General features: G+C 59.3%; 2 protein-coding genes across 4 annotated transcripts; both read left to right on the top strand.

Annotated features, from left to right (window-relative positions):
- Nucleotides 1-7: 7 nt before the first annotated feature.
- BRMS1 (BRMS1 transcriptional repressor and anoikis regulator) lies at nucleotides 8-7,144 on the top strand. 2 transcript variants are annotated; one of them, XM_019737820.2, is made up of 10 exons: nucleotides 8-139; nucleotides 2,649-2,794; nucleotides 2,878-2,968; nucleotides 3,143-3,270; nucleotides 3,419-3,498; nucleotides 3,580-3,676; nucleotides 4,258-4,350; nucleotides 5,575-5,639; nucleotides 6,135-6,174; nucleotides 6,598-7,144. In XM_019737820.2, exons 2-10 carry the CDS (start codon nucleotides 2,656-2,658, stop codon nucleotides 6,603-6,605), a joined length of 741 nt encoding a protein of 246 aa, XP_019593379.1. In that variant the 5' UTR covers nucleotides 8-139; nucleotides 2,649-2,655; the 3' UTR covers nucleotides 6,606-7,144. The 2 variants fall into 2 exon arrangements, with proteins under 2 accessions (XP_019593379.1, XP_074192832.1); XM_074336731.1 differs by lacking the exon at nucleotides 8-139 and adding an exon at nucleotides 1,815-1,834 and having other exon boundaries at nucleotides 6,598-6,738.
- Nucleotides 7,145-7,704: 560 nt separating this feature from the next.
- On the top strand, nucleotides 7,705-14,223 carry RIN1 (Ras and Rab interactor 1). Of its 2 annotated transcripts, XM_019737818.2 has the most exons (10): nucleotides 7,705-8,249; nucleotides 8,388-8,568; nucleotides 8,660-8,774; nucleotides 8,868-8,940; nucleotides 9,063-9,154; nucleotides 9,306-10,043; nucleotides 10,245-10,550; nucleotides 10,846-10,977; nucleotides 11,123-11,274; nucleotides 12,144-14,223. In XM_019737818.2, exons 1-10 carry the CDS (start codon nucleotides 8,164-8,166, stop codon nucleotides 12,627-12,629), a joined length of 2,361 nt encoding a protein of 786 aa, XP_019593377.2. In that variant the 5' UTR covers nucleotides 7,705-8,163; the 3' UTR covers nucleotides 12,630-14,223. The 2 variants fall into 2 exon arrangements, with proteins under 2 accessions (XP_019593377.2, XP_074192828.1); XM_074336727.1 differs by lacking the exon at nucleotides 10,846-10,977 and having other exon boundaries at nucleotides 8,032-8,249; nucleotides 12,144-12,759.
- Nucleotides 14,224-14,754: the final 531 nt, after the last annotated feature.

Raw genomic sequence — 14,754 nt, 5'->3', positions numbered from 1 at the left:
AGCACTGATAGGCCCCACCTCCCAGTAAAGAGAGACCGGCACAGCGCTTCCGGGAGCCGGACGGCGGTGGTGAGCACCGGTCGCCGCGGACACCTGTTGGGAAATCTCGGACGTGAGGCCGGAGGCTCCAATCCGTGCGGTGCGTAACGCCACCTGTGACGCCTGGTTCGGCCTCCGGCGAGTGGATCGGAGGCCACCCAATCTCCAGGGCCGAAGCGGAGACTTAACCTGCCGGGAGCGTGCAGGGCCGCGGGCCCCAAACCCGCTGCGGAAGAGCTAGAGATTCTCCTACCCGCAGGGACGCATACGGGGATGGAGCGGGCGGGAGGCTCCGGGCGCGCCGCGGAGGGGCTGGGTTGGCCTCTTCGAGGGTGGGGAAGAATCTGCCTTCCATGGAGGCCAGCCTTCGAGATGCTCACTTTCTGAAAAGATAAACTGCATGTGTACAGCGCCTTAAAATGTGCGTCTCCATCCCTTACCCCTTGCAGTCTTAACAACATTCAGAGTAGCAATGGTCATTCTCTCTTTGGCCTGGGGTAAGGAGGGGAGGTTGTGATTTTATTGAGCTCATTCAGTAGAATGAGGCACCTGGAGTGACTCCCATCCCCTCTCCCCCGCCCTTTCTGGTCCCGATTACGTTGCATCTTAGAAAGTAAATATATTTAACAGTGAAGAGGAATTGCAAAATTTGGAAACTGGGGGAACTGAGGTTTGTGAATGGGAAAGATGCGGCTGGTTTGGAGAACCGAAGGTTTCAGGTTAGGTTCATATTATTTGTGAAGTCATTGAGGAATGTGACTAAACTATGCTCTAGTCCAGTTATTTGCACAACTCGAACTGGTGTCAAGGAAGGTTAACAGAACACTTTGGGTTTGCTACCACCGAAGGGGCCTGGGGCTACCAAGAAGTAAAAGCCAATCCCTGCCTCACAAAAGTTTGTTTTGTTTAATTTGTATTTGCGAATCCCCCAGTCATCGCGTGAATAAGGCGCATGCGCAGCCCTGCCCCGGTGAGGCTTAGGGACTAGTTGAGGACACAGACATAAGAACGGGCAAATAGAGAGGAGATGTAAACAAATAAGGCTTCCTGGAGGGACGGGGGTCTATTCCAATGTAAAGGACTACAAAGAAGTGTCCAGAGAAGTTGCAAAAACATCACAATGAAATAGAATCCCCAGTAGACAGGTTATCTGTTGAGAGGACTATTGAGTCTTCCTCTTAGGTGATCTCTTGGCAGCATTTGGCACTGTCACCTCTCTTTCCTTATGAAGACTCTCTCCCCATGAATCGAGTTGTTCCTCCTCTACCTCTTGCTAATTTCCTTCTCATCTTGCTAATTTCCTTCTCATCCTTCTCACCAAAGGGGTCTCATCTGCCCCTTTGGTGACCCGGGGAGTTCCATCATGGATGTCTTCTCATTCCACACATTCTGCCTTGCTGGTTGCACCCTCTCTCAGGGCCTGAAGAACTTGCTACATGCCCTTGACCAGATCTCTGCAGCCCAGACTTCTCTCTCAAGCTTAGACCCATGTGCCCCCAACCTTGCCCCTTCTTTCATTTGGGGTCTTTGCACATGCTACTCCCTCTATTTGGAATGTTCCCTCCCTTGACCAGCTCAGCCCATCTGTCTGCCCATCTTCCTCTGCAAGTCAGCTGCAGCAACTCCAGGCCCCAGTTAGATGCCTCTCCCATAAGCCTGCTCTCAACTCTTCTCACACCACACTAATGGTCTCCTTCTTTGCCTTTTTCTCCCAGGAACTTGTAAACCACTTGATGTCAGAGACCGTGTATGTCTGTCTCACCACTGTGACCAGCACCTACCGTAGTGTCTGATGGTACCTAGCATATATTAAAGTTCCAATAACATGAGATGAGTGAAGAAAGGAAGCAATACTTAGTGTGCAGGGTTGCTGAGACGTCAGCTGTGAGAAGCACTGAAAAATACTGGCATCCGGCACAAGGAGGTCGTCGGTTGATTCTATAGGATTAGTTTTGGCTGAGAGATGATACAGAAACAAATGGGAACAAGTGGGAGGTGACAGTAGGAAGAACAAGTGTACACAGGCCTGGAAAAGTGTAGCTATGAGATGGAAATGGGGAGCAGTTAAATGGAATAGGGTGAGGTTTTGTGTTTCTGTTGTTCCTGAATGGTGGAACATACCTGAGCATGTCTAGGGAGCATCGCTGATGTGAGATCGCAGAGGAAGCAGAAGGAGATGGGACTGGACTCAGAGAAGACAAGAGGTTGTAGAGTGTTCCCAGGAGGAGAAGTGGAGAGCATTATAGGCAGAAGGAATAGCATGAGGGGACAGGGGGAAAGTGCCTGGTGTATTCAAGAATTGGCCATTAGACGGCAAGGTGAAGGAGCTGCCCCCAGTCAGAAGATTAGGCCCAGTCCCATAGGCAGTGGGGAGCCCACCCTTGGCCTTTCCCATCTTACGGATCATCACCTTGGCCAATATTCCCAGGATTGGGCTCATCAACAGGGTCCCAGGGCATGAGCATTTCCATGGCATCTGGGAGCTGTGCAGACGGCCATGTGCACCCTCTGCACCCAGTGTGTGCTCGGGGTGTGGCAAGTCCAGTTCCTTCCCCCGCTGTCCAAGGCTTGGTGTGACTCCTAGTGAGTGATGGCTCCACTCCTTCCAGGGTCCAGATGCCGATCCAGCCTCCCAGCAAAGACACAGAAGAGATGGAAGCAGAGGGTGATTCAGCTGCTGAGATGAATGGGGAGGAAGAAGAGAGTGAGGAGGAGCGGAGCGGCAGCCAGACGGAGTCCGAGGAGGAGAGCTCAGGTGAGCCCCCCCACCCGCCATGCGCACGCACACACGCACACACCCGTGCCCTCCCGCTGGCCCTGACTGGCCTCTTATCCCAGAGATGGACGAGGAGGACTACGAGCGGCGCCGCAGCGAGTGCCTCAACGAGATGCTGGACCTAGAGAAGCAGTTCTCGGAGCTCAAGGAGAAGTGAGCGAGCGAGGGACACCCGGGCTGGGTCCTTGGGCACCTGGGCTGAGGAGGACGTGGGCCTGGTGCTGGGCCAGGATCCTGAGGCCAAGAGTGAGCGAGGGCCTGACTCAGGGCGTGCCGTGGACCGTGCGCCTGTGTATGTTTGCTGGATGAGCACGTTTGTCCTCCCAGGTTGTTCAGGGAACGACTGAGTCAGCTGCGGGTGCGGCTAGAGGAAGTGGGGGCTGAGAGAGCACCCGAATACACAGAGCCTCTGGGGGGGCTGCAGCGGAGCCTCAGGATTCGCATTGAGGTGGCAGGTGTGCAGGCTGTGCTGTGGCGTGGGTGGCCCCCAGTCCCCCTCATGGTGCTCCCCCTCATCCCTGCCTGCCCATGTCCCGGTCCCCCTTTCTGGGCACTGGGGTCCCTGGCCAAGCTGGGCCTCCCATCCCCCGCCCTCCCCCTCAGGGATCTACAAGGGCTTCTGTCTGGACGTGATCAGGAACAAGTATGAGTGTGAGCTGCAGGGAGCCAGGCAACACCTGGAGGTGACTGATGGGCGCCTGGGGGAGGAGGGCGGAAGTGGCCCGCCCTGTCCCTCCTGGCTGAGCTGCTGCCACCTCTCCCAGAGCGAGAAGCTGCTGCTCTACGACACCCTGCAGGGGGAGCTGCAGGAGCGGATCCAGAGGCTGGAGGAGGACCGCCAGAGCCTGGACATTAGCTCTGGTGAGGCAAGGCGCCGGCCCCAGCACCCCTGCCCCAGGCCTGGCCCCGTTAGTGCCCAGCCCCTGCCTGGACCTTTGCGTCTCTGCCTGGACAAGGGGATAGCAAGAAGGGTGGCTGTAGAGACTGAATGAAACCAGGCAAGGAAAGGGCCGAGCCAGTGCCTGGCACACAGTAGGGGCTCAGGAAGAGAGGCACCCCCCCTTGCCCTCCTTTGCCCTTTCTCTCCTTTTAGAACAGGAGGTGTGTCATTCTGACACTCCCACACATACCACAGCCACAGTCCCCTCCATGTCCATAGTGCCTGCCATTCTTTGGGGCCCTGGGGAGGCAGGAATTGTCATCATCCCACTGTCCACTCAACAAATGAAGAGATCGAGGTTTACAGAAGTGCAGTGACTTCTTTCCCAGGTTGCACAGCAGTGCAGTTGAGACCTGAACTCAGCTTCCAGCCCCCAAGCCCAGGGTTCTTTCTGCTGTCCTGGGAGGTGGTTGATGAGGAAAGACTGGCCTGGCTTATGTGAGGGTGGGGGTGTTCTGGGAGAACCAGCACCCCAATCCTGACTCTGGGTCTGGGGTCACAGAGTGGTGGGATGACAAACTGCACGCCAGAGGCAGCTCGAAGACCTGGGACACCCTGCCACCCAGCAAGAGGAAGAAGGCACCCCTCGTTTCTGGTATCCTTCCACCCCACAGGGCCTAAGCTGGGCAGGATGGCAAGGTCAGCGCCAGACTGGGGGGCAGCGGTGGAGGGGACACGGAAGACAGAATCAGACTAGACACATTTATGGTCACTTGGCCTCAATGTGGCCATGCCTGGGCAAACCCAGACCCCTCTCTCATCCCTGCCTTGCCCGTGCCCCGGCCCCCCTTTCTGGGCACTGGGGTCCCTGGCCAAGCTGGGTCTCCCATCCCCCTCAGGAATTTTTTGTGAGGTCCTGGATCTGTCCTGGGCTGTGTGGGTCATGGAAAAATAGGAACATCCATTTAGTGACTCCTCATAACTTCCTGAGTGAAATCTCTGAGGCCCTCTGGCTTTCCCACAGTGTCACAGGCATGTCCCAGGCCTCCCCACCCCCATGCCTTTCTACCCTGTTGGAGAGCCTTCTGCCTGTCTGTGCCTGTTGGACGACACCTCCTCCGTGAAGCCTCTCCTGATCTCCCCCCAATGGCTATGGCTTCTCTCTCCTCTGCAGCCCTGTGGTTTAAACTGGGGCACCCACATCTGTGGGAGCAGTTGCCTCTGCCCCACCTTAGGCGTGAGCCCCTTCAGTCCAGGGCCTGCTGTGCCTTCATTCCTCTGGCACAGCCGAGCACAAAGCTGAGGTGAATCCCCCCGCCTGGTGTTGGGGCTCAGATTCAAGGAGGGCAGAATCATGCTGCATGGACTTGAGGGGTGAATGGGAGATGAGGCTGTAGAGACACCAGGCACAGAGCACAGAAGAGCAGAGTGGATGGTCCCCAGAGGGGAGTGTGAGACCAAAGGAGGGTTTTCAGGATGGAAGAGACTGGAATGTGTGTAGATGGGGAAAGGGGACAGTTCAGGGGACAGAAAGTAGAAGGAGCAAGGTCCCTGAGCGGGTGGAATGGGCCTTGGCCTACTGACCTTGAGACTGGAGAGAGGTGATGAGGGGGAATCAAGGTGGGAGAGGCAGGGGTGAGACTCAGTGCCCTCCCCGCCCCCGCACCCCTGCTGGACTTGGTGACATAGGCCATAGACGCACCGACCTCTCAGAGGATCTGGGGGCCGAGAGGTAGGAGGTGGAGCCTGAGCTCCAGCCCGTGACCTCAGCTCCGCTCCCGGGTCCGTGGCACCACCTATCGTGAGTATTGGAGCTCCCGGGGCGGAGGCCGTCTCCCGCCCCCTCCACGGCTTCCTGCTTCCTTGACCCTTATTGCAGGCCCTTACATCGTGTACATGCTGCAGGAAATCGATATCCTAGAGGACTGGACAGCTATCAAAAAGGTGGGTCTGCTGCTGCACGCTTCTCCCACCCCGTCTCAGGGAAGGGCCTGGCAGTGCAGCTCCCGCCATGACAGCAGCTTTGGTCTCTGCAGGCTTTCCACGTGGGCTTTTGAGGGCCTGGGGAGCTCTTTGCTCAGCCCTCGGCGCGCGCTGCCTTCAGCCCAGCTTTTATGGCATTGCTGCCAGCTCACAAACCTCCTTTTACCCAAGGCTGCCCTAGAGAAGGGAACTTCTAGTCTGTGTCAGCCCCTTTCCTGTTCTAGGGCAGGTGTTGATGACGTGGGAGAAATGGAAGGAGGGAAGGTGGGAAAGCGGCTGGGCTGGCTGGGCCTCTGACAGGAGGCCACATCAGAGCTTTGGAAAGTGTTTTATGCTCCCTGCCCCTGTCGGTGCAGCACTAGCCCCGCAGCTCCCACCCCAGAGATGCTGACGAGGACCGGGACCTGCCAAGTGGGAGGCAGGCTCTCAGGGGGTCTTTTCTTCTCTCCCATCCAGGCTAGGGCAGCTGCGTCCCCTCAGAAGAGAAAATCAGATGGTAAGAACCACAGGGGTTGTTCTACCCTCACCACCCCCTCCCCCAGCCCAGCCTCCAAGAAAGGAGCCCAGGGAGAGACGGTGGCCATGTCAGATCGGTGGCCTGCGAGTTCAGATGGTCTGGGTTTGAGGGCACTGTGTGAGTTTGGGGAGCAGGAACCAGGGTGGGTGGGGAGTTCGAAGCTGAAGGGTCTAGGGAATGAAACCTCCTGCCAGGATTGGTCAGGGAGAGCTGGAATACTAAGCCCCTGCGGGGAGGGGGGGCGAGTGGGCCCAGAGTGGTGATGGGCTCACAGATGAGGGCTGCGGAGCTGCCCTGGGCCACACCAACGCCACTCCTCAGTCTCCCGTGTGAAGGAGCTGCCTCCTTCTTGTTTCAGCTGCTTCTCACCTGCAATGGTTTTCCCCTTCCCACATCCCCCAGGACCGTGACCCTGCTGTTCACAGCCAAGGGGCCCCTCGGGGCAACTGGCACCAAACCCAGGATTTGCATTTTCCTGCTGCAGAAAGGCAGACTGACAAGCCTCTCGGGGTCTGCCCAGCCGGCCCTCCAGTCCGCTGCTGCGCCCTCCCCTCCAGCCGGCACAGGCCTAGCCTCCTCTGCCCCTCCTTGGGGCCTGTCCAGCTACAGGTGGCCCTAGCCAGGCAAGACTGTCTCCTCCATCCCAGACCAGCCCCCTGCCTCCCCTTCCTGAACATCAGCCTCCTTGGTCCCCTCCCTGACAAAGAAGACATGCCTTGTCTCCAGCCAAAGCACATACTTCCTGCTGACCTTGGACCGGCTCCCCAGTCACCAAGCCAGTGAGTTGGGCCTGCTTCACGGGAACTCTGAGCCAGAAATTACATTCTGGAGGTCTGTCTGTCCTGGCTGTTGCCGGTGATGAGAAGGCAGTCTCCCCAGGTCTTCTCAAGGCAGTCCTTGGTACCTGCCTCCCAGATTGTGGGGACTGGAATTAAAACCTTTCCTGGGACTCTCGCGTGACCCACATGTGTCTGATTTACCTTGCAAGGGAATCAGGGCTCCCATGGGGAGTGCCTGAGACAGGCAGTCTCTTTTGGCATCTGTGGTACCTCTTACTCCCTAGCAGGAGCCTACCCGCTCTGACTTGGGATATAGGCTGGGGGTTGGGGGAGGCTCTCCTATCACTCGCCCAGAGGTGGGGGCTGGGCCCTGGACTACCCAGTGCTGGTGAACAAGGTCTGAAGCAACGTGGCACAGGCAAAACACATGGCCTCAAATGGGGAAGGGGGCCCGTGCTCAGTGCTTGGAGACTGGGTCATGTCTGCACCTGCCCCAGTCGTTCAGCAGATTGGCAAGGCAGGCTGGCAGGGCCTATGTGCGTGGGAGGCAGCCGGCAGCAGTGCCATGTGCTGACACCTCACAGCCAGACTCCCTCCCATTTAGTGCTGAGTGTTAGAACCACCCCCAGAACCTCAGTTAAGCAAAGAGGTTAGTTTCCATGGAGACACAGCATCCTTTCTCCATGGCAACCTGAAATCCCAAATTCTAAGTTAGATTTAGGAATGAGTCATCTGTGACCAGTAGGGGGCACGCTCTCACAAGGGTGACCCCCAAGGCCTGGGCAGTTGAGCAATTGACCGCAGGCTTAAAGGTGCCCCAGAGGAGAGGCTTGGGCCTGTGGGGAGGAGCCGGCCCTATGTAACCCCTTCTTTCCCTCCCACCTGTGTGGCTTGAGGTGACTGGCAAGGCTGTGTGAAGATCTATGGAGGCAGCAGCCCCACCGCTGGGCTTCTCAGAGTGGTACTTGCATGGGGAGATCCCTGCCCACTAAGGCTGAGCCCAGAACAGAGAGGAAGCAGGCACTGCCCAGGCCAAATGGACACAGAAGAGTTAACTGGCGGGGTGTGACAGGGTGTGCCGCCCTCAGGAAGTGTTACTCACCACCGGGAATGTGAGATGTGAGCGCTCTTGCCTTGGGGGCTGGCTTGTCTTTCTGAGTCCCAGGAGAAACCGAAGGAGCTCCCCGCCATGGAAACCCCTGGGGAGCCAGGAGCAGGCCCTCTTGGAGCCCCCAGCCCATCCAACTTCACACCTGGGCACCTGGAGACAGAAAAGTTAGTGAAGTTGGAAGGGCAGCCTGCTGGGGAAGGGAGGGACTGCTGCGCCGGGTATATCCTGGAGCAGAGGAAGGGGAAAGGTTGGGCAAGGGTCCCAGCCCCTGGCCCCCTACTCAGGCCAGTGCCTGCCCCCAGGCCAGCACAGGACCCGCTGTACGATGTGCCTGATGCCAGCGGGGGGCAGACAGGTGGGCCCCAGCGGCCCGGGCGCACGGTGAGCCTGCGGGAGCGCCTGCTGCTCACGCGGCCTGTGTGGCTGCAGCTGCGGGCCAACGCCGCGGCCGCACTGCACGTGCTGAGGACGGAGCCCCCGGGGGTGAGTCTTGCCCCTACCCCCTGGATATTGGCCTTCAGAGGGTGGGAGGGAGAGGGGCTGGCCCTGAGCCTCCGACCCTGTCCATTCGCAGACATTCCTGGTGCGGAGGTCTAACACACGCCAGTGCCAAGCTCTGTGCGTGCGGCTGCCCGAGGCCAGCGGCCCCTCCTTCGTCTCCAGCCACTATATCCAGGAAAGCCCTGGGGGTGAGAGGGACTGGCCTGCAGGGAAGGGGCTGGAAGCAGTCAGGGCAGGGCACGCGGATTCCCCAGACAACGACTTCACTTCCCATCTCGCAGGAGTCTCCTTGGAGGGATCTGAGCTCGTCTTCCCGGACCTGGTCCAGCTCATATGCTCCTACTGCCACACCCGGTGAGCCTGCCTGCAGACGCCTGGTGTCCACTCCCTGTCCTGCCTGCCCCTGCAGCCCCTCGCAGCCCCCAGAGCCCCAAGCATCCCTCACTCCTGACTTTCTGTCCCCTCTCTGGCCGCAGGGACATCCTTCTCCTCCAGCTGCAGCTCCCCAGAGCTATCCGCCAGGCGGCCACCCAGAAGGAGCTGGAAGCCATCTCCCATCTGGGCATTGGTAAGGCCTCCCCTGCTCCCCAGGGCACAAATGGGCACGCTGAGGCCCAGGGGGAAAGGGAAGGTACTTGGGCACAGTCTGCCCCTGTGCCTCACGCTCAGCTGGGCACCCCCCAATCTCCCTGAGGCCCTATTTGGTTTCTCTTCTCTAGAGTTCTGGAGCTCCTCCCTCAACACCAAGGCTCTGCCGGGCCCATCCGAAGGCCCACTGCTGCCCCGGCTGAAGCCCCGGTCCCCACAAGAGCTGGACCAGGGCACCGGAGCCGCCCTGTGCTTCTTCAACCCCCTGTTCCCCGGGGACCTGGGCCCCACCAAGCGGGAGAAATTCAAGAGGAGTTTCAAAGTGCGCGTGTCCACAGAGACCTCCAGCCCCCTGTCTCCACCTGCTGTGCCTCCTCCCCCTGTCCCGGTGCTGCCAGGAGCAGCCCCCAACCAGACAGAAACGTTGCCCCCTCGCCAGCTGCTGCAGAGGGAGAGCTCAGTGGGGTACCGTGTGCCAGGGGGTGCCAGCCCCAGCCTCCCGCCCCTGCCCTCCCTCCAGGAGGTGGACTGTGGCTCCCCTAGCAGCTCAGAGGAGGAGGGGCTGCAGAAGCCCAAGGGGAGTCCAGCGACCTCACCCTGCCAGGGCCGCCGGCGGCCTTTGCTCCGGTCTGTGAGCACTGCCTTCTGCTCTCTGCTGGCGCCCGAGCGGCAGGTGGGCCGGGCAGCCAGTGCACTAATGCAGGACCGCCACACAGCCGTGGGCCAGCTAGTGCAGGACCTACTGACCCAGGTGAGGTCCAGCCCTGAGCCCCAGGAGCTGCAGGGTGTCCGTGAGGCGCTGAGCCGGGCCCGAGCCATGCTGAGCGCGGAGCTGGGCCCTGAGAAGCTGCTGTCGCCCAATAGGCTGGGTGAGACTCCAGCCCTGTCTCCATAATCCCAGCTCTTCTCACCCACTTCACTCTCCTCCTCTCCACAGTGCCAGCCTGTCTCCTGTCTCACCAAGATTCCAACCCCCCTTCATCCCTCTCTCCCCGACTATGCCCCTTCTCCCTGGGACTCTGCCATGCCCCACTCCTTTCTCCTGACCTCTGCCTGCCTCTGCTCCACAGAACACGTCCTGGAGAAGTCACTGCATCGCTCGGTACTCAAGCCTCTCCGGCCCATCCTGGTGGCCCGCCTGAGGTGCCGGCTTTCTGCCGACGGCTCCCTGGGCCGTCTGGCTGAAGGCCTCCGTCTGGCCCGGGCCCAAGGTCCCGGAGCCTTCGGGTCCCGCTGGAGCCTGCCCTCCCCGGTAGAGGTGGAGCCGGTACGCCAGAAGCTGCTCCAGCTGCTCCACGCCTACTCACCCAGTGCCCAGGTCAAGTGGCTCCTGCAGGCCTGCAAGCTGCTCTACACAGCCCTGAGGACCCACTGGGGTATGCCCCCACCCACTGCTCCCTGCCCTCGGAGGCAGGCCCCCCTGGCAGAGAGTTCAGGAAAGGCCCAGCAGGGGAAAAGATGGGTCCTACCCTGGCATCCTACAGATGGTGACACTGAGGCCCAGACTGTAGAGCATCTTCCCCTCAGCCCCTGCTCATGGTTGCCATAGAGACCATATTGCCCAAGGCTTGGCAGGTGGAGGGGAGGATCACTGTCTAAGACAAGGAGTGGACTCTGACCCTGGAGCCCCCAGGAGTCTGAAGCTTCCTTGTCTATTACACCACCCCACAGGAGAGGGTGCGGGGGCCGACGAGTTCCTCCCGCTGCTGAGCCTGGTCCTGGCCCAGTGTGACCTTCCCGAACTGCTGTTGGAGGCCGAGTACATGTCAGAGCTGCTAGAGCCCACCCTGCTCACCGGAGAGGGTGAGGGACCCCCACACACAGGCCACCTCCCTGTCTGGGTGGGGCTGGGCGCCTTAGCACCTTCATGGCCCCAAGTAAACGGAAGGGGAGAGGCAACAGGTCACCCACCCCCCAGCCTGAGCTGCATTCTTCCCTTGTGTCCTAGGGGGCTACTACCTGACCAGCCTCTCGGCCAGCCTGGCCCTGCTCAGTGGCCTGGGCCAGGCCCATGCCCTCCCTCTGAGCCCCTCACAGGAGCTGCAGCGCTCCCTCAGCCTCTGGGAGCAGCGCCGCCTGCCCACCACCCGCAACTGCCAGGTAACAGGACCTCCATACCATCCACCCCAAACAGGCCCAGCAGGGGAAAGGCTGGTCCTGCACCACCTGCCATAGAAACAGTGCCCCATGCGGAAGAAAAGGTCCAAGCCAGCCTTTCTTTCTAGAAGGAGGACGTTCCATGTGTGCTCAGTGCTCCAGGGGCTCAGCCCTGAGTCTTCACAGGAACTCTGAAATGGGGCCATTTTACAGATAAGGAAACTGTGACATGACACGGAGAAGGAAAGGGACATGGGGCAGGCCCCCAGCTGGGGCTCTGCCCTCCCCTGGATTCAGGCTTCCCGCCTATGCTCCATTCCACCTCCCATCTGGGCTCAGGCCTCGTGTTCTCAGACCACATGCCATCCCTGCCCTTCACCCTCCTCTCCATCTAGTCAAGGGACCCTTCCAAGCCTTGGTTAAGAGTCCAGACTTTGTAGTCAGATCCTGAGTTCAACTCCTGACTCTGCTACTTTCTGGTTGTAGGAGCTTGGGCACATTAGATAACCTCTTTGTGCCTCAGTTCTCTCATCTGTAAAATGGGATAATACCTACCTCCTGGGGTTGATATGAGGATTAAATGAGTTAATACAGGGCAGCACTTAGAGTACTCTATCTAAGTATGAGGGCTAGGCCACACAGGCCTGCTGGGCCAGCCTTGCAGCCTGCAGTGGGACCCCTTAGCCCCAGCACATCTTTCCTCTGGGACCCCTCGGAGCTTACCTTGTCCAAAAGGCTATTTCCAGTTGGTTCTACCACTGGATTTATACCAGCCACCCCTGTGTCTGCAGAGCCTAAACTGGAACGTCAAGCTTTGCAGCCAGATATGTACCAGGCAGGGCTGAGTTCTTGTTTCTGCTTCTCCTGCACAGCACCTCCTCCGAGTAGCCTATCAGGACCCCAGCAGTGGCTGCACCTCCAAGACCTTGGCCATTCCCTCAGGGGCCTCGATTGCCACCCTGAACCAGCTCTGTGCCACCAAGTTCCGAGTGACCCAGCCTGACACTTTTGGCCTGTTCCTGTACAAGGAGCAGGGCTACCACCGCCTGCCCCCCGGAGCCCTGGCCCACGGGCTTCCCACAACTGGCTACCTGGTCTACCGCAAGGCCGACTGGCCCGAAACCTCAGGGGCCTCTCCCAGGGCCTCCACAGAGAAGGACAGCAGGGAGCCAGAGGCAGAGGGCGAGGACGAGGAGAAAGGGGGCTGGGGAGATGGGGACATCAACGTCAAAGCCAGCCACAAGGACAGCAGAGGAGAGGCTGAGACAATTGCCGAGCAGGACGAGGGCCCAGCCAGGGGAGGCCCTGCTCAGCCAGAGGAACCAGAGGCAGAGGGAAGCCGGGTAGCTGAGGAGTAACTGGAAGTGGCCAGAAGGCTTATTTCGGCAGAAAATTCTGAGCCTGCTGGGAATGCCTTTCAGCGCCATCAGCCCCCCCGACCAAGGCCACAGCCACCCTAGCCTTGTCCACCCCTGGCTGCTCCTGTGTCTGCCACCTCCTGTGTGGTATTGATCTCTACGACCATACCTGCTAGGGGAGTGCCTGGACTGGCCACATCTGGGGTGCTGGAGGAAAGTCGAGGGGGCTTGGGAGACACCAGATCAAAGGCCCTTTGTCTCTCATCCTTCTCCCCCTCCAGCCGGGTGAGTGTGCCCAGCAGCTGGCCCCGGGGGAGGGGCACAGCCCAGGGCAGGGCCACTGCCCAGGCAGCCCCTCCAGGCTGGAGGCTTTGAGGCCCTGTAAGACTCCACCCACTCCTGGGTGTCAGGAGAATTCAGGAAGGCAGCAAGGGCCCAGTTCTGCTCCATACCACCTAGAGGACTAGCACCTCCAAACCTTAGTGCCCTCACCTGTAAAGTGGGGGTACAGTGCCACGCTGCCTTCTCCCAGAAGTCTTCCAGGGGTCAAAATGGATGGTTTTGCTGCAAAGTAGAGCTCAGGCTGGGGGGAAGGGGAGGGAAGGAAGTGGGATGTTAGCATTGCCCCCCACCCCGCCAAGGGTTGTTGTCTGCACTTGCCAGTGGGTGATGTTCTGCAGTCAGCCCAGGGGAGATTCTGAAGGTCAGGACCAGCCAGCGGAGTGCCCACGTTCCGGTCTTTCCAAGATGGAAAGTCCTCCCAGGGGAATGGAATAGGGAGCCAGTCTTCCAAAATGGAAACCATTTTCTCTGCATTTATTATAGCTTTTGTGGATTTCACAAGAGCTTTATGGGCGGTCATGCTTATTACCCACTGAGGTTCTGGAAAGTGACTCCTAAAATACTATGCAGCAGGCCATTAGGGGTTCCCCCACCCAAACCTGAGCATCAAATTCCAACTAGGCCCCCTCTTCTAAGCCACCAATTAACCCTCAATGGCAACAGAGCAGGCAGCAAATCTGAGTAAAGAAAATACCTGCAACGACCACAAGGGGCTGCGCGTGGGCCAGGAAGCCGCGCAGGGGTGACTCGCAGGGGCAGGGGAGGCTCCAGGGTCTCAGCAGCCTAGGTGGTCCCATGGGCTTTGCACTCGCAGCCCCGGACAACCTGGGGACACAGCAGGGGCTGAGGCAGCTGGCCCTCAGCAACCTTCGAGTCGGGTCTGGGCGAGGCCAGCCTCACAGGGACCACTCCCTGGACAGGAACTGTCCCCTGGTGGAAGGAGGACCCCAGCTAGTCTCCAAGGCATTCCCTCAGGCGCTGCGCACCAAGGGACATCAGCCCACATGTCAGACAGACCTGACCCTGGAAGGTGGAAATCCTGGACGTTGGGATTTCAGATAAACCTAAAGCAGCCCAGTTGCAGGGCTCCCAGACTTCTCACTAGGCCACCAGCAGCGCTCCCCTCCCCACACCCCACACCCAGCTTCTCGCTGGTAGGGAGTCTCCCCTTAGGTCCTCCCTATCCCATGCCCACCCCCGGTGCCTTGACCGTACTGGGCACTCCAGGAGCTCAATAAAGGCTGTCCACTGATTGGAGTTTGATAACTACTAAGAGTGGAGGACGGTGAGGGGGGAAGCTGGGAGGTTCAGGGAGGGCTGGTTCTGGGAACCAAACAGGATGTTTCAAGTTCAGTCCCAGAGGAAGGGCCTGGAATGGTTGCAGGGGGTGCTCAGAGAAGCCAGGAGCAGGTCTCAAGGCTGAGGCTTCTGGCCCATCTTGGGGGCCTCTGCAAGTTCCTCCCACCCCCTTTCAGTGCTGAGTCCTAATTCCAGGCTCTGGGAATTCAGCTTGCCCTCAGCAGTGGCCCAGCAGAGCCCCGCCAGGCCCTGTCGTCTGTCTGAGTCCTTAGGTTTATCTTCTCAAGAAATTCGGATTGTCAGGGGTCCAGGCCAGGTAAATCGGACCAAGGGTTGTGATACAGGGATTGGGGCTCCAGGCAGGACAGGCAATGCTAGGCTGGGCTCATTATCACCATTTTGCAGGTGAGGAAACGGGCTTGCTCAGGGAAAGTGGCTTGTTACAGGACAAAGGGCTCGGATGCCAGGTTCTGTAGAGCTGATT

Source organism: Rhinolophus sinicus, linkage group LG06, assembly GCF_036562045.2.
Source record: "Rhinolophus sinicus isolate RSC01 linkage group LG06, ASM3656204v1, whole genome shotgun sequence".
In the NCBI taxonomy this organism is placed as follows: domain Eukaryota; kingdom Metazoa; phylum Chordata; class Mammalia; order Chiroptera; family Rhinolophidae; genus Rhinolophus; species Rhinolophus sinicus.
Note: the sequence above shows the minus strand (reverse complement) of the source record. Positions and strands in the feature narration are given on the sequence as shown.